This window comes from Podarcis pityusensis, assembly GCF_964106645.2.
Source record: "Podarcis pityusensis genome assembly, chromosome: 6".
Classification (NCBI taxonomy): Eukaryota; Metazoa; Chordata; class Lepidosauria; order Squamata; family Lacertidae; genus Podarcis; species Podarcis pityusensis.
The window spans coordinates 8677491-8695702 of NC_138030.1; the positions used below are offsets into that span (position 1 = coordinate 8677491).

The 18212-nt window shown below is 52.2% G+C and overlaps 1 protein-coding gene across 1 annotated transcript in view; it reads right to left on the minus strand.

Moving 5' to 3' along the window:
- The window catches only part of SLC17A9 (solute carrier family 17 member 9), a gene marked incomplete at its 5' end in the record, with an annotated part of 47986 nt that overhangs the window by 24924 nt on the left and 4850 nt on the right, over nt 1–18212 (minus strand). The window contains one exon of the mRNA XM_081011387.1: nt 86–283. Within this exon, the coding sequence (XP_080867513.1) occupies nt 86–283 (198 nt within the window). The remainder of the gene's footprint in view (nt 1–85; nt 284–18212) is intronic.

An 18212-nucleotide genomic window follows, 5' to 3' on the forward strand; every position in this document is an offset into this window, starting at 1 on the left:
AAAAAGTTCTAAATCTAGCGGATTTCAAATAAGCGTGGCTCTTCCCTTCGGCTCTAGAAGGGGCACAGTGCGAGACAAGTCATACCGATCGCTCAGGTGGCCTCCGACGATTTGGGTCAGACAGTAGCCCCAGAAGAAGCTGCTCAGCACGATGCCTGACTGCCTCTTGTCCCAGTCAAAGTGAGCGCTCATGGCAGCAACAGAGATAGGCAGGGCGACCCTCGTGCAGTAGAGCAAGCAGGTCCCAAGTAGCAACGCTACGGTCCATATTCGAGATTCAGGCCTGCAAACATAAAGAAAAAGGAACACTCCTTTTAAAAAATGGCTGTTGTTATTGTTATTTATTATTATTATTATTTATACCCTGCCCATCTGGCTGGGTTTCCCCAGCCACTCTGGGCGGCTCCCAACAGAATATAAAAAAAACATGATAAAACATCAAACATTCAAAACTTCTCTAAACAGGGCTGCCTTCAGATGTCTTTTAAACGTCAGATAGTTGTTTATTTCTTTGACATCTGGTGGGAGGGCGTTCCACAGGGCGGGTGCCACCACCGAGAAGGCCCTCTGCCTGGTTCCCTGTAACTTCACTTCTCGCAGCGAGGGAACCGCCAGAAGGTCCTCGGAGCTGGACCTCAGTGTCCGGGCTGAATGATGGGGCTGGAGATGCTCCTTCAGGTATACTGGAGGTATACAATTCAACACTTTGAACTGTGCCTGGAAATGTACTGGGAGCCAATGTAGGTGTCTTCCCAAAAACTCATCCCAAACCCAAACTCCCCAAAAGTGCCATGACGATCGGCAAATGGTAACGGGGGCAGGACCGTGAAATCTGGAAGCCCCTAGTCATGAACGGGCACATGGGTGGTGGATATAGATTCAGTCGTTCTGACTCAAGGAATGAGGCAGTTGAGCAGCTCAGCAGCTGTATCCGTGACTGAGCAGCACAATCTTACTTGGGTACCAGTGTGTGATGGCCTGGGAATCTGATTCAGAGGCTGAACCTGAGGAATCCCAGGCCGCACAGGAGTCCCCGCCTCCAGGGCCGGCTGAGCTGGGGCAGGGGCTTGAACCTGAAGGGCCCTCATCTGTGCTGGATCCTCAGGAGCAGACACCAGCTGAATCCGCTCTGGCTCCGGAGGTGATGGAGGACCCATTGCCTGCAGGTGCTCCTCTCCCAGCCCTGTCAGGGGTAGGTGAGGTTGCCTCTGGGTCCAGTAACCCTCCAGCCTCTCCTGAGCTGCAGAGGCTCAGGACAGAGAGGAGGAGGGAACTGGGTTCTCTCAGGAGGAGTGCTTGCCTCCAGGCCAGGAGAGGCGAGTCACCTGTGGACCGAGGCTGCCCTATGCCTCAGAGGAGATAAAGGCCAGCCCACCCAGTCCCAGGTTGCGGGAGCAACATCGTTGGTAATCTGTTCCTGCCAGCACCCTGTCCTGCTCTTCCAGAGTTCCTGACCACACCCGGCTCCTTGCCTTGGACCCCGCTTCGCCCTTGACGGACAGCCTCCATACCCTTAACCTAGGACCGGACTCAGACCACGCCGCACGGTAACCCCCCCCCCCGGGACGAGCACACAGTGATTACCAAAAAAGAAGAAAGAAGACTTGGCAATGCTTTTAAATGCCTCTGCTGTTACTTCTGTGCTGTTTGCAACTGTCTTTACTGCATTTTGAGCCTTGCCATGAGACATGTGCGTGGAAGGCGATTTAATAATTTTCCTGCACTGGAAAGAGGGACGCACTCAACAACCTCTGAGGTCCTTCCTGACTCTTATGACTTTGCAGAGGAACAGCCGAGGACGAGAGAGGTTGGCTTTCCAGAGGCAAGATTTGAAGCAGGGGCTTCCTGACTTGCAGGCCGGCTGTCACTTCCCCATCACCCTTCGTGCCTGTTACACTCAATCTGATTCAGATCACATAGCGCAGGCAAGGCAGGTTCCCTTCAGGGCCTCGGCAAGTCCAACTGGTCTCCCTTCCCGTAGCAGCTCCTCACATTGTCACAGGCCTTCAAAAGGCCTGCCACTCACCTGTCATCCTGAACTGAGCTGGCACGGCGGCCCCAGCAGTGGATTAGCAATCCTGACGGTAACTTGGCAGGGCGCCCAAATCCTTTGCAGGAGGGCAAAAAAAGAACACGCTCGCTCCTGCCTTCCGCGAACACAGTTCTTGGCAAGGGATGCCTTCTCCAACTCCACAGCAGTTTTGACCGAACAAAATTTATTTATAATACATTAGCAAACCTGCTAGCCAGTTAGTTGCAAATGGAATACAGATCCGTATCTGTTTATTCTTAAGCACTGTAGATTTCCCTTAATAGCCTGTGTTTCCCATTGAGGTATAAAGGCAGAATTTAAGAGCTGGACATCTGCCTTTTTGCTTTGCTCTGCTGAATAAGACCCATCTAAATGGGGACTGCAACTAACCCAGGTCATTTGTCCCAGTTCTCATGAAAATATTTAACTCTCATCATCATCATCATCATCATCAAGAATCGCTGAATGCCTATAGCATACATTGCAGGCAAAATACCATGTGCAATTGACAATGATGATCACCATTAAGCCATGTAAAAATGGTGTGTATTTTTTAAAAATTTCTATGTAATGTACATTTTTAAATGCTGGTTTTATTTATATTTTGATTTTTTACCCCAAGGACTTCCTGCTTTTAGGCTCCTGGCTTTGCATTGATCGTTTTAACGTATGTAAACTGCTTAGAGGTTGGAATGTTTTTCAGTTAAGCAGTATCCACACATTCTGTTAAATAAAAATGAAAGCAAGCAGCGAAGCCGATTTATAATGTTTAACAACCAGCAACCAACAGGACAAATATTTTTTCAGCAAGAAAAGAAGGGTCAATTCCACTCTCAGCATAAACAACTCTCCCCCCCCCCTTATTTTTTAGGGTCCATACAAGCACGTGGGGAGTTTGCTATCTGATTACCACGTCCATTATGGTGGCTTGACCCAAAATGTCTCAGAATGGGAGTCCGGGTTTTGACAAAAGAACATTAACTTTCCTGTTCTGGCTCTAGATGTTCCCTGAATAAGCGCGTCCACCTGCAAGGATGCGGTCCAAAGGGGTTGCTTGGCAGACTGTGCAAGAGAAGCAACACAGTTCTGAATTTTGAGAAAGAGGGACAGAGGAAGACCTGTGCGCTGGCTGAAACATGGAGAGATCACAGTGAAAGCGGCCAATTACGACATAATTCTCCGTTCGAATTGCAAACACCAGCCTGACCCCTTGCACACATTTTACAGGAGGGAAAGGGGGAAATGCAAAAGGCATTATAGATTACTATCTCGTTTTCCAAATACTCTGCTTGGGTAATAGGATCTTGGCCTTCCTTAGGAAACCAAGGCATCTTGGGTCTGTTGACAGTCTGTGGACATTGTGGCTTTAATATCATCCCTACTCCTTAGCCTTATACCCCTCTCTCCCTGCCCTTTTGCTTAACACCCAGTGCGATGAAGGGCTCTGCAGAACTCGTATGTTTGCTCACAAAAGAATTCCGGCGTTTTGGTTGGTCCTCCTGTCATAAATTTGCACCGTGCCTTTCCTCTGAGCATCTCAGAACTTTCGAACATGGCCTTTCGCCAATCCGCCATTTTATCCTCTTAACAACCAACCCTGCAAAGTAGGCAGAGAGGTAGCACCTGGCTAAAAGATCACTCAGCACACTTCATGGGTAAAAGTAGGGCTCTACCATCCATTTTAGATTCCACCTCCCCATGGACCAATACAGTGGCGTATTAAGAAAGAAAGTCATTTAGTGAGAAGCCAAGTTACAGGGAACCAGGCAGAGGGCCTTCTCGGTAGTGGCACCCGCCCTGTGGAACACCCTCCTGCCAGATGTCAAAGAGAAAAACAACTACCAGACTTTTTAAGAAGACATCTGAAGGCAGCCCTGTATAGGGAAGCCTTTAATGTTTAATAGACTACTGTATTTTAATATTCTGTTGGGTGGCTGGGGAAACCCAGTCAGATGGGCGGGGAATAAATAAATGATAGATAGATAGACAGATGATAGATAGATAATGATAATGATAATGATAATGATAATGATAATAATTGTCAGGGAACTGCCATCGGAAGGAAGGGAGGTGAAAGGGCTCACACAGGTCGGGAGAGACTCAGCAGCTGAAGAGGGAACCAGTAGGGGGAGAGGAGGTGAGCTGAGGGAAAGTGAGCTGGAGGGATGGCTCAGAGACACTTCCAGCGAAAACAGTGGGGAGGTTTCAGGACCTCCTGTAGGGACACCCACTCCTCGCCGGAAACTGTCACGCAGAGAGTCCAGAAGATGTGTTTCCGTTAAGGAGCTTTTATGTTGGAAGCGATTCCGAAAGCAACCACTGTCGGAATCTGCCAGCGACTGACGGAGCCATGTTTAAGGGGCTCCGTTACAGACAGAGGTTTGCAAACTTGACCAAACTCTGAGGGACTTGGATTTTACGCACAAGCAGCTCATCGTCCCATCACAGCATTCCGACAGTCTCTGTGAGCAGTTTGTGCAGGAGAAGGCATCATGAGCAACCCAGCCGGAACCGGAGAAGCAGGAGCTGGAGCGGGTCCAAGCCTGGAAGAAAGGTACCGGGCGTTGGAGGTCCAGCTAGCGCTGCAGACGGCGAGGCTCGAGGAGAGGAGGGCTCAAGATGCAGAGAAGGGGAAAACCACCCCGCTCGCCAGAAAGTTGCCAGGATTGGTACAGAAGTTTGGGGGGGAGCCCAAGGACTATCATACCTTTAGGACAGAGATGCAATATGCCCTTAATCTGCAGTTTGATGACTTTCCCGACGAGGAATCGCGGGTGGCTTTTGTGATTGGGCATCTCGAAAAGGGGGCGAAAGACTGGGTGAGGCCCCTGATGGCAACGAATAATGACATCCTGAAGGACACGAGGAAGTTTTTTCGTGCCATGGATCTGATGTTTTCCAGCGATATTGAGCAGGGAGTGGTACGCAGACAGTTAATGGCGTGCAAACAGGGGAGCCGATCTGTTCGTGAGTACTGGACTGAGTTTACCATGTTGATCCATAAATTGGGGTGGGATCTATCGGCGGAACCCATTCAAATGCTCTTTGAAGAAGGGCTTTCTTCGGCTGTGAAAGACGAACTTTCCCGGGCGCCCAGGGCGGAGTCTATGGACCAGCTGACCAAATCAGCGCTGACCATAGGAGCGCGCCAAGAGGCGAGAGCCTTGGAGAGGCGGGAAGGGAAGGGGGAACGTTGGAGGGAGCTTCGCATTCCAGAGATTCCAGAGCCACCGTTCCCGCCGGGAGAGCCGATGGAAATTGGAACAGCGCGCGCGCGCGCAGTTTCAAAGCCCAGTGAAGAGCGGAAGAAGGAGGGGAAGGGCGCCAAGAAATGTTATCTCTGCCAACAGCCAGGTCATTTTGCCAGAGTCTGCCCCCAAAGAAAGGAATGGCAAGGAATGGCGGGAGCTGTTGGGGAGAGGGAGGAAAAGGTACCGGAGCAAGTAAAAGCCAACGCCTGGCTGCCACCGTCAGGGCACAGCAGCCAGGCCAAAGAGCAGTGAAAGTGCCCACGCCGGAACCTCCTAAACCCGCCCTAGTGATAGAGGTGTTACTAGAGCTGCCTAACGGACACCCACTAAAGATAAAGGCGCTATTGGACTCAGGCAGCTCCTGCAATTTCATGAGTAAGGAGTTTGCTGCTGAGCACCAGATACAGACTATCCCTTTAAGTAACCCTTTGCAGGTGACCACGATCGATGGAAGGGAGCTGCTGGGAGGAGAAGTCAGCCAGCAGACCGTCCCAATGATAATGAGGGTAGCAAGACACACTGAGCTAATAGCGTTTAATGTGGCTACCTTGGGAGGAGCTCCCATTATTTTGGGGATGAGCTGGCTAGCGTTACATGATCCGCTAGTGGGCTGGCATCAGAGAGTGGTCTCCTTTGGGTCAGCACATTGTCTAGAACACTGCAAAGAGCGGGAGGCTCAAGGAGGGGCCAGAGCCACTCTAGCAGGGACGGAAGTAACGGAGAAGGGGAAGGTTCCCCAACAATACGCCGACCTGAGCAACGTCTTCAGCGAGAGGGAGGCAGACAAACTACCCCCACATAGACCCTTTGACTGTCAAATCAATTTACTCCCTGGGGCACAGCTCCCTGTAGGCAAGCTGTACGCCATGTCAGACAGAGAGATGCAGGAGCTAAGGGAGTTCATTGACAAGAACCTGAAGAGAGGGTTCATCAGAGAGTCCAGGGCGGTGGGGGGCAGCCCAGTGTTTTTTGTGGATAAAAAAAACACGGACAAACCTAGACTTGTAGTGGACTTCAGGGCCTTAAATGCAGTGTCAGAACCAGTGACTTTCCCGATGCCCAGAATTGATGACATTTTGACAAGGGTCAGGAAGGGAAAGATTTTTACTAAACTGGACCTGAGGGGGGCGTACAACCTGATACGAATAAGGAAGGGGGATGAATGGAAAACCACCATGTTCACCCCTTTGGGGGCATTTGAATATTTAGTTATGCCCTTCGGCTTACAAGCAGGCTCCGCGTGCTTTCAATCGTTTATGAACCACGTCCTGGGGCCTTTGCTTTACAAGAATTGTGTGGCCTTCTTAGATGACGTGTTAGTATATTCAGAGAATGAGGAGCAGCATGTAAAAGACGTCAGGGAAGTGTTGGGCAGACTGCAAGCCAATCAGCTGTGGGTGAAGCTAGAGAAGTGTCAGTTTCATGCCAAGGAGGTGGAATTCCTGGGGTACCGCTTGTCGGACAAGGGATTGGCCATGGATCCTGGCAAGGTCCAAGCGGTACTGGAATGGAAAACACCGAAAACAAGGAAGGATGTGCAAAGATTCCTTGGATTTGGAAACTTCTATCGGAAGTTCATCAGAAATTTTGCCCACTTGACGGCGCCCATTACGGACTGTCTCAGCAGTAAGAGGAAATTCGTTTGGACGGCGGAGGCGGAGCGAGCTTTTGAGGAGCTGAAAAGGGCGTTCGCTTCGGAAGAACAGCTCCTGCATGTGGATTTACAAAAACCGATGCGAGTGGAAACGGACGCATCAGACCGGGCTGTGGGGGCGGTGCTTCTGCAGCCTGGCAAGGAGGAGTCGGAGTGGAGACCGTGTGCTTTTTTTTCGCGAAAGCTGAACAAATCTGAGAGGAACTACACGGTGTATGACCGAGAACTACTAGCCATTCATGAAGCGTTCAGGAGATGGAGGCATTTATTAATTGGGGCACAACATAAGGTGCAAGTGTGCACGGACCACAAGAACTTAGAGTATTGGAGAACGGCACGAGTGCTCAACCAACGGCAAGTGAGATGGGCCCAGGAGTTCTCCAAATTCCACTTTGAAATTTGTTATGTGCCAGGTCCAGAAAATGTTAGGGCGGACGCTCTCTCACGCAAACCTGAATATTTGGAAGGGGAGGGGGCACCCGAAGAGAGACATGTCATCCCAGAGGACCGCTGGGTGTGGGGGGGGGCATTGGTGGGGCAAAGAGAACTGGTAGAGGAAACAGAGAATGATGAATACGCCCAGAATAAGCTCAGAGGTCTTAGGGGTGAGGGAGAGGAACCAGGGGGTTTCGAGGAAAGAAATGGAGTTTTGTATTACAAAGGGGCACTGTATATCCCTGAAGGAGACTTAAGGGGGAGGGTACTCAAGCAGTTGCACGACAGCCCCACGGCGGGGCATTTTGGACAACACAAAACCATGTGGTTGGTCACCAGGGAATTTTGGTGGCCTAAGGTGAGGGAAGATGTACGGGAGTATGTAAGAGGGTGCGAGCAATGCCAGCGAGCCAAAGGGGAGAGGCGGGCGCCGGCGGGGCTATTAGAACCCTTACCAACCCCAGAACGACCTTGGGAGGCAGTGTCGATAGATTTTATGACTGATCTGCCGAAGTCCAAGGGGAAAACAGCCATCATGGTGGTGGTAGACCTACTAACAAAGATGTGCCACTTTGTAGCCTGTTCGCATGCAGTCACGGCGGAAGAGACAGCGAAGTTATTTGTAGAACACATTTTTAGGTTGCACGGAGTGCCATTGAGGGTGGTCTCAGACCGAGGAAAACAATTTACTTCCAGGTTCTGGAGGAAGCTCATGAGCTTACTGCAGGTGGAGGTCAACTTTTCGACTGCCCGGCACCCTGAAACCAACGGGCAGGCGGAAAGAGCAAACGGTGTCCTCCAGCAATACCTGAGGTGTTATGTCAATGACAGAGAGAATGACTGGGTAGAAAAGTTGGCGCTGGCGGAATTTGCCTACAACAATGCCGAGAATGTGTCCACAGGGATGAGCCCCTTCTTGGCTAATTATGGGTGTCATCCCAGGGCTTTCCCAGGGGGAGAAGGGGAGAGATGGGGTGTCCCGGCAGCCGAGCATTTTGTAGAAGAAATGGAAGCAATCCATCGTCAGCTCCAACTCAACTTAGAAAGGGCGAAGGAAGAATACAAGAGGCAGGCAGACAAGAACCGAAGGGAAGGTGAAACCATAAGGGTGGGAGATAGGGTGTGGCTGTCAACCCAAGGGTTGCCGTTCAAAGGAGGTTGTAAGAAATTAAGACCCAGGAGATTGGGTCCCTTTGAGGTCATTCAACAGGTCAACCCAGTGGCTTTCAGGCTCCGGTTACCCAACCACATGAAACTGCACCCAGTATTTCACAGGTCGTTACTGTCACCGTATGAGGGGGGACGAGAAGGGATGTCCACTCGGGGACCGATCATAGAAGAAAGGGAATGCAGCAGCCATGTGGCAGAAATCCTCGACGCCAGGTGGAAGGGGGATCAGGTGGAGTATTTGGTAGCGTGGGAAGGAGAACCGGAGTCAGAAAACACTTGGGTAATGGCAGAAGATATCAATGACGAGGTATTGATAGAAACGTTCCATCAAAGGTTCCCAAGGAAACCTCAGCCTGTGGAGAGGTTCCGGAGGGAATACTTTGGGACCACCGATGAGGAGGAGGAGTTGGAAGGATTCCCGGACTCGGAAGGGGAAGGGGAGATGGACTCTGAGGAGGAGGAGTACTTCGAGACCAGGAACCGCAACAGGTGGAGAGAAGTGTTCGAGAAATCGGAAGATGAAGGAAGTTCATTCCGGGGTTTTGCCTCCTCACCGCCCGTAGAGGAGGGGGCGGGAGGGGGTGAAGGGGGCCCTGGAGGGGAGGTGGATGTCAGGGAACTGCCATCGGAAGGAAGGGAGGTGAAAGGGATCACACAGGTTGGGAGAGACTCAGCAGCTGAAGAGGGAACCAGTAGGGGGAGAGGAGGTGAGCTGAGGGAAAGTGAGCTGGAGGGAGTGTCTCTACTTCCAGCGAAAACAGTGGGGAGGTTTCAGGACCTCCTGTAGGGACACCCACTCCTCGCCGGAAACTGTCACGCAGAGAGTCCAGAAGACGTGTTTCCGTTAAGGAGCTTTTATGTTGGAAGCGATTCCGAAAGCAACCACTGTCGGAATCTGCCAGCGACTGACGGAGCCATGTTTAAGGGGCTCCGTTACAGACAGAGGTTTGCAAACTTGACCAAACTCTGAGGGACTTGGATTTTACACACAAGCAGCTCATCGTCCCATCACAATAATGATAATAATAATAATAATAATAATAATAAAAGCCCATTGCTCCCAAATTCCAGGCTACAAGGCACTTGGGTTCAGCGTTCGAAATTTGCCTGGTGCATTTTCCACCTTGCTACTGGCCACTTGCGACCAAGTGAAGATACCCAGGAGCCAGGATGATGGATCTGGAGGTGTCAACTTTTCCCTTTTCTTGCGAGGAATCCTATTCAGAATAAGGGAATTTCCCTTAAAAAAGGAGAAACGTTGACAGCTATGTTCCTAGGGACACTTGGATCTTGACTGTTTTCACACGCTAAGAACCCATCCTGTAGAATTCTATCCGTTATATTTTTATCTGCACAAGCGGAATGAATTTCGGGAACCAAAATGTCATATTGAAGAATACGACTTCTGAGCCGCCTGGCCCCTAAATGGCAACCGGACATTCCGTTTTGGTGACTGTAACCCTGGTTTAAGGAGCCATTTTGCGCCTAGCTTATATATCTGGTTTAAGTTTCTAACATTGCTGGGGCTGAATGAAGGATTCCGCTGGTGCAAGAGGACTTCCTTTTCCTCTTCTACCGCACACGACCCCCCTTCCAAATCTGCTCTGGGGGGTCTCCAAGGGACAGGAGAGGAAATGCAAGTCAACTGCCTGCAGAGAACTCTGGAGCTGTAAGCCTTTGACAAACAGCCTCCTTCCCCGTTTGTCATAACTTCTTCCCACCTTTACGCAACAATTAACTAACCAGCCTACGTATATTTATCATGTTGTGGAGAATGATTAACCAAGCCTTGACCATGCATTCAAAAACAGTTTAGAACCACATTAGCCCCACTGGTTTCAGTCAGGTTCAGTCCATGTCCACAACAGAGGCAAAGGAGCCAACTAAATCACTGTATGAGTGGGAATGACTTTTGCAAGGTCAACGGCGCCTGTGCCTATACTGCTCCCAAATCTGGGGCAACCAACCATGACAGCACATTTGTGGGAAGCCTGGGGAAGGACTGGGAGTGGAACATTGTTCAGCTTGCTCAATTATTTAGTGTTATAAGCAGTGCTTTTTTTTCTTAAAAAAATGTTTAGAAGGCAGCCCTGTCCAGGGAAGTTTTTAATGTGTGACATTTTAATGTATTTTTAATCCTTGTTGGAACTCACCCAGAGTGGCTGGGGAAACCCAGCCAGATGGGTGGGGTACAAATAATAATAAATTATTATTTAGACTCAAGAAAATCACCATTTTATAGTTCAAATCGGGGAAAATAAATAGAGTAAATGGGAAAAAGTGCAAAGATTCACAAAATGTTTTGGGGTATCCGTACCCCTGCGTCCCCCCCCCCAAAAGCACTGGTTATAAGAATTTCAAGGTCTCTGTATAGAATATTCATATATGCACACAATCTAAATATATGAACCACGTGTCTGACATAGTATGGGGGGGGAAATAAAAAAATTCCTTCCAGTAGCACCTTAGAGACCAAGTAAGTTTGTTATTGGTATGAGCTTTCGTGTGCATGCACACTTCTTCAGAAGTGTGCTACTGAAAGGAATTTTTTTATTTTGTTTCGACTACGGCAGACCAACACAGCTACTTACCTGTATCTAATAGTATGGGAAAGCAATCCTGAAGCCATTTTGACTCTCCCAATGACCTCAAATATTCCTCTGCAGTAAGGGAGGCAAATGGGGAAAGCCTTCCCATTGGCCTTTTGCTTGCAAATCGTGTCCTAGGGGCGTATTTGTGTATGAATAGGGTGAGCCTGTGTCCTGGATTCAGGAACTAACCATCACAAAAGAATGGCCAGACTGCCCAGGTAATGCAATCAATGACCACTATCAGGTATCTTAGAAGACAGGATTTCTGCTGTAGATCGTCTCCTTCTGTGATGTATGTATGATGTTTCGTGGGGGGGTGGTCTTGGGCTACAGGGTGGGCAATTTCAAAAGTCTATATAAGGGCCTGTGCACCATTGTTTAGGGTTCTCCTCCCTCCTGCATGGTGAGTAGGGAACCTGTTGCAATCTTTCCTTGAATAAAGATCAGTCTTACTAGCTGATTTGCTTCTCAATATACTCTGGTTGGCCTCTGTTATTTTCTCCTACTGACAGGGCACCCACTTAAGGACTCCATACAGGCTCTGGAATACCCCATAAGGGAAAGGGAGCAGTTTTTCTTATAACATTAGTTAGCATCAACCAAAGAATCTGAGTTCTAGACCAAAGCTTGGGCTGAATTATGAATTTACCCCTTTCCACCGACTGGCTACATTTTGGAAATCTGATGCAAGCCCTGGTCGTGTTTAGTGTTACAAGAGAGAAAGCAGGTGTCAGAGCTGGCTCCAGGTCCCAGCTCACAGAGGACCAACGCTAGCCGGCAGTAATGTACAAAAGTCTTTATTGAAGTACAGTTTCCATTTTCAAGCCGCAGCGCCCCAGCTCTACGTCTAGGGGTTAGATCGGCGAAGCTCCATCTGAGTCTCCGCCCCCTGTACACCAGTTTAAGATTCTAGCCTTACTCCACCTCTTACGTCTCTCCTTTCTCCTCTGGGTCCTGCTACCCCCCGGGGTCCCTTCCTTCCTGGATTCTTCTGACGCTGACGTTGACCCCCCTGACTCCTCCCCCTCTTTTCGGCGGGCTTTGGGACCTGGCTCCCTATCCGGGCTGCCAACTGCGCCGCCCTCCTGTACATTTGAACTTGGCGCGCGCGCCCAGCCTTCAACCTTCCTCTCGACCGTTTCCTCGCTCCCCGATGGAGGCGTGGCCAATCCTGACTCATGTCCTCCCACTGGCAGTGCGCCGCCTGATCCCGATGCCTGGGACTCCTCCCCCCTACTGCACTCTGGTGTGGACGCTGGTCCTGATTTCCAACTGCTGCTCTCTGAGTCCCCTCTGGCCCCTTCTTCCTGGGGTGTCCCCCTCGGCACCCCCCTTGCTCTGACCATGGGAGCCCCTTTCTGTGAATCTTCCGATTCGCTGGAAAGACTCAGAGACCTCGGACCGCTGTCATCGCTAACATTTCCTTCGGACTCCTCCCCCTCGCTCTCTATTTCCTCCCTTTCCTGTGCCTCTGCTCCTGAACCCCTGACATCCATCCCCCCCTCGAAGCCCCCCCTTCCCCCCTCCCCTCCTTCAGGTGTGGGTACTGGGTGCTCCGTCGTTGTGGGGGTGAGTGCCGGATACAGTTCGTCCCCCGTGGCGTGCATCCAGCCGGATAAGTCCGGCTCGTCCTCCGTGCTCTCGCCGACCTCAATTTCCTCTGCTTCCATCTCTTTGCCGCCGTGCTCGAACCCAAGGTCCTCCCCCAACACGTCCATGTCCGTCTCTCCCCCGGTCTCCTCCGGGGACGTTGCCTGCCAAGGACCCCCCAGCCACTTCCTGCGCCACTGCTCCTCTGGTCGATTGTCCCACCAATAGGAACGGTCTGAGGCAGACCCCGAGGGTGATCCCTCCGGGGAACGTGTTTCTAGTGCCGGTTCCTCGTCCGAGGTGAAGCCCTGGAATGTGCTAGCTGAAAATGTGGGTGTGAAAAGCCAGTCGTCGAAATACTCGGCTGGCATGGGCCTGTGTGGGAAAAGGGCATGAAACTCGTCCTTGAGAAGAGGTTCGTCCAAGGTATAGTCTGGCACCCAACTGTTGGCGCTGGCCGGGGTACCTTCTCTGGCGAGAAGATATTCTACTCCCTCTTCCCCCCATCTCGAGTCTAAAATCTCTGTGACTTCGTTGACGGGTTCCCGCCTTGGCGACCCCCCCCCTTGTGGGCGTTTCCCTGAACGGGTCTGGTGCCGTGCCTGGCTCCTGAAATCTATGAGGTGCTTTGTAGGGCGTGAGCACTGATCTATGGAAAACTGGGTGCATTCTGGATCCCTCCGGCAGTGTCAACCGGAAGGCCACTGGATTGACCTGTGCCTCGACTTGGTAGGGTCCTAGCTGCTTATGCCCTAGCTTCTTCTTCGCTAACGATCTGGCCGGCACTGCCTGGGCTGCTAACCAAACCCAGTCTCCCACCTGTATGTCTTCCCCAACCCTTCTGTGCTTGTCAGCCTGCAGTTTGTATGCGTGCTTTGCTAGTTCTAACTGCCTCCGAAGCTGTTCGTGAACCTCCTGCAACTCTGATGCTAAGGCTTCCGCTGCCTGTGGCTCCCCCTCCCCCGCTCTCGCTAATCCCGGGAAGGTTCTGGGATGCCTCCCGTTGTTGGCGAAGAACGGTGTCACCCCCGTGGACACGTGCTTCGTGTTGTTGTAGGCGAACTCAGCGAGCGGCAGGTAGTCCACCCATGTTGCCGGCTGCTGATTTGCGTAGCATCGCAGGTACTGCTGCATGATGGCGTTGACTCGCTCCGCTTGTCCGTTCGTCTGCGGGTGTCTCGCCGACGCTAGGTTGATCTTGACGTTCAGGAAACCCATCAGCTTCTGCCAGAAGTTCGAGATGAACTGTCGCCCCCGGTCGGACAGGATAGACCGTGGCAGACCGTGAACCCTGAACACGTGGTCTATGAACAGTTTGGCGGTCTGTTCCGCCGTGGCCACCTTCGCGCATGGAATGAAGTGGGCCATTTTGGTGAACATGTCCACCACCACTAGCACTGCCGTCTTGCCCCTCGAGCTGGGTAGATCCGTGACAAAGTCCAGGGCCACCCTCTCCCACGGTTCGAGCGGTGTCTGCAGCGGTTCGAGCAGTCCCGCCGGCGGTTTGTGCACTGACTTGGCCCTTTGGCAGGTGTCGCACCTCGAGACGTAATCCGTGACTTCCCCCCGCATCTTGGGCCACCAAAAATCTCTGGCTACTAATTCTACTGTCTTCTCTTTGCCAAAGTGCCCGGCGGTGGGTGCGTCGTGCAACTGCTGCAGTACTTTCGCGCGGAGGTCGTCTCCCGGTACGTAGAGGGCCCCTCTGCGGATGAGCAATCCGTCGCGTATCTGGAACTCGTCGTCCTCCGCCGTGCCCCTTTGCACCTCCTCCATCTTGGCTTGTGCGAAGGGGTCCTCCTGCAGCGCTCGACGTACAGCATCCAGGTCCACGGTTGCTGAAGCGCACGCCCACGCTTTCGGTGCGAAAATGTGCTTGGCCGCTGCTGGTGCCGCCTCCTCGAGGTATTGCGGCTTTCTGGACAGTGCATCCGCCATGATGTTGTTGTCGCCTGGGATGTACTCTATCCTGAAGTCGAAATCCGCAAAGAACTCCGCCCATCGTATGTGCCTCTGGTTCAGGAACCTTGCCGTGCGCCAGTACTCCAGGTTTTTATGGTCCGTGCGGACCTGCACTGTGTGTTTGGCTCCAATGAGGAAGTGCCGCCACGCCTTGAATGCTGCATGAATGGCCAGCAACTCCCTGTCCCAGATGGCGTAGTTCTGCTCTGACTTGCTGAGCTTCCTGGAGTAGAAGGCACACGGTCTCCAGTCCCCATGCGGGTCTTGCTGCAACAGTACTGCCCCCACGGCTCTGTCTGAGGCGTCCGTTTCAACCCTCATCGGTCTGCTGGGATTCACATGCAGTAGCTGCTCTTCGGACGAGAAGAGACGCTTGAGTTTCTGAAAGGACTGCTCCGCTTGCTCCGTCCAGATGAACTTCTTCTTCTTGGAGCTGAGCGTGTCGGTAATGGCCGCCGTCTGCATCGCGAACCCCTTGATGAACTTGCGGTAAAAGTTGGCGAAACCGACAAACCGCTGGACCTCCTTCCGATTGCGCGGGCTCTTCCAGTCCAACACTGAGCGAACCTTGGCGCTGTCCATGGCGAGCCCCTTGTCCGACAACTTGTAGCCCAGGAAATCTACCTCCTTCATGTCGAACTGGCACTTCTCCAGCTTGGCGTACAGCCTGTGCTCCTGCAGTCTCTGCAGAACTTCCTTGACGTCTCCCTCGTGGGTCTCCTCTGATTCTGAAAATATCAGGATGTCGTCCAGGAAGCAGACGCATTTCTTGTAGAGGAGACCCGCCAATACGTGATGCATGAAGGCTTGAAAACAGTGGGAGCCATTTTGTAATCCAAAGGGCATAACTCTGTATTCATAGGTGCCCAGGGGCGTGAACATGGCAGTCTTCCATTCGTCGCCCTCCCGTATGCGAATCAGGTTGTACGCCCCTCGCAGATCCAACTTTGTGAAAACGCGTCCTTTCCTCACCGTTGCGAGCAGGTCATCTATCTTGGGCATGGGAAAGGCTGTGGGCTTGGTTTTCGAGTTCAAAATTCTATAGTCCACCACAAGCCTTTTTTGGGGCGTGTCCTTTTTCTTCACAAAGAATACAGGACTGCCCCCCACTGCCTTCGACTCCTGGATGAAACCGCGCTTCAAGTTGAGGTCTATGAACTCCCTGAGTTCCTGCAGCTCGTCCTCAGACATGGAATACAGTTTCCCGGTTGGCAGCGTCGCCCCTGGCAGGAGGTCAATCTTGCAGTCATAGGACCTGTGGGGAGGCAGCTTGTCCGCTTCCTTCTCGCAGAAAACCTCCAAAAACGCTGCGTACTTGAGTGGCACTGCTTGCAGCGTGCCTAATTGTAGCTGCGGGTCATCCTCTTCCCCTTCCGGGCTAGGCAGAATGCAATGTTCCGCACAGTATGAGGAGCCGAAGGTCAGTTGTCGCTGGTACCACGCCAATGCTGGGCTGTGCCTGTGCAGCCAACTCATGCCTAATACTATAGGCGTGTCCGACAGTTGGGTGACATTGAAGCTGATTCCCAATTTGCATCACCATCGGAGGCGTTTGCTGCACCACCTGCCCCCCCAGCAATTCCCTGCCATCCACCGTGACAACCTTCAGAGGCAGCGTGGCTGGCAGGAGTGCTATGTTGTGCTCTTGAATGAAATCCAGTCCTATGAAGTCTGCGTTACTACCAGAGTCAATGGTAATCGGCACTTCCATAGTGAGTCCATTGGGTAGTTGGAGCGATGCTGTGAGCTGCACCACTGGTTTGGGCGGGAGGGGGTCTGTGGGCTGCAAAATCTCTGGGGACGGCTTCATTGACTTGTCTGGCTGGGCCCCAGTGCCTCTTCCTCCAACCAGACTCTGTCGTTTCCCTGCTGTGGTTCTCTCTGCTGAGTTGCGTCTGTTACTGTTGCTGAGGCTGCAGTGTGCTTGTGGAGCCTCTGGGGACACTCTTTCGCCATGTGCTGAGCACTGTCGCAGATGTAGCACTTCCTGTTCCCTCTAGGAGGCTTCGCTTTGACTGCTCCCGGTGTTAGGGCTCTGGTTGCTGACTGAGCCCTGGCGCTTCCAATCTCCATCGGTTCCTCTCCCCCTCCCTGCGGAGGTGTGGATTGCGCACGCGCTGCATCCTTGGGAAAGAGGGGAGGTGCTCTCACTGGCGTACGTCCCCAACGTCCTTCTTCTCTGTTCCATGGACGTTCTTCCAGACGCACCCCAATTTGCAGCGCCCGCCGGACAACCTCCTGAGTGCTCTTTGGTCTCTCCCCCCTTGCAATCTCATCTTTCACATTTGCATTCAAGCCTTCCCAAAAAAGGTCTCTGGCTGGGGCAGAATCCTTCTCCCATCCCAGCGCATGGACTAACGCAAAAAAGCGGGAATGGTACTGCCTTACACTGGCTCTGCCTTGTTTGAGCCCATGTATGTCTTTTCTGGCGATATCAATGTCTATATTTGATAAAAAACACGAATCCATCGCTTTAATGAATGCATCCGCATTTTGGAGCGCCGGATCCTTATCTCTCCACAGATTGCGCAGCCACGCTTTAGCTTCCCCATGCAAATGGGACAAGATAAACCCCACCTTCTCTTGCTCATCTCTAAAGTCTTTATCCAGCAGTTCCAGCGCAAACAGCACGTCTGCTCGGAAGTTAGGGTATTGCTGCAAATTCCCATCGAAATGAGATACCAGGCTGCCTCCTCTTTTCCCCAGCCCAATCCCCTCTGATTTGGGTCCCGGTTGCCCCTGCTTAGCAAGCACTTCCAACCCGGCTTGGAGATCCCTGCAGGCGGCAGCCGCTTCCTCTTCCCTTTTCCTGGATGCGAGTACCTCCGCGTTGAGTTGTGTCACTGCATCTTGCAGGGCTGCTAGTTGCTGTTCTGTAGTCATCTTGCCTGACTTTTGTGAGCTCGCGAAGCACCAATCTTCTTCCCTCGCTGCGTCCACTCACGTTACGAGGTTTTTGGTGCAAAACTTTTTGGGATGGAGCTTACTGTCAGAGCTGGCTCCAGGTCCCAGCTCACAGAGGACCAACGCTAGCCGGCAGTAATGTACAAAAGTCTTTATTGAAGTACAGTTTCCATTTTCAAGCCGCAGCGCCCCAGCTCTACGTCTAGGGGTTAGATCGGCGAAGCTCCATCTGAGTCTCCGCCCCCTGTACACCAGTTTAAGATTCTAGCCTTACTCCACCTCTTACGTCTCTCCTTTCTCCTCTGGGTCCTGCTACCCCCCGGGGTCCCTTCCTTCCTGGATTCTTCTGACGCTGACGTTGACCCCCCTGACTCCTCCCCCTCTTTTCGGCGGGCTTTGGGACCTGGCTCCCTATCCGGGCTGCCAACTGCGCCGCCCTCCTGTACATTTGAACTTGGCGCGCGCGCCCAGCCTTCAACCTTCCTCTCGACCGTTTCCTCGCTCCCCGATGGAGGCGTGGCCAATCCTGACTCATGTCCTCCCACTGGCAGTGCGCCGCCTGATCCCGATGCCTGGGACTCCTCCCCCCTACTGCACTCTGGTGTGGACGCTGGTCCTGATTT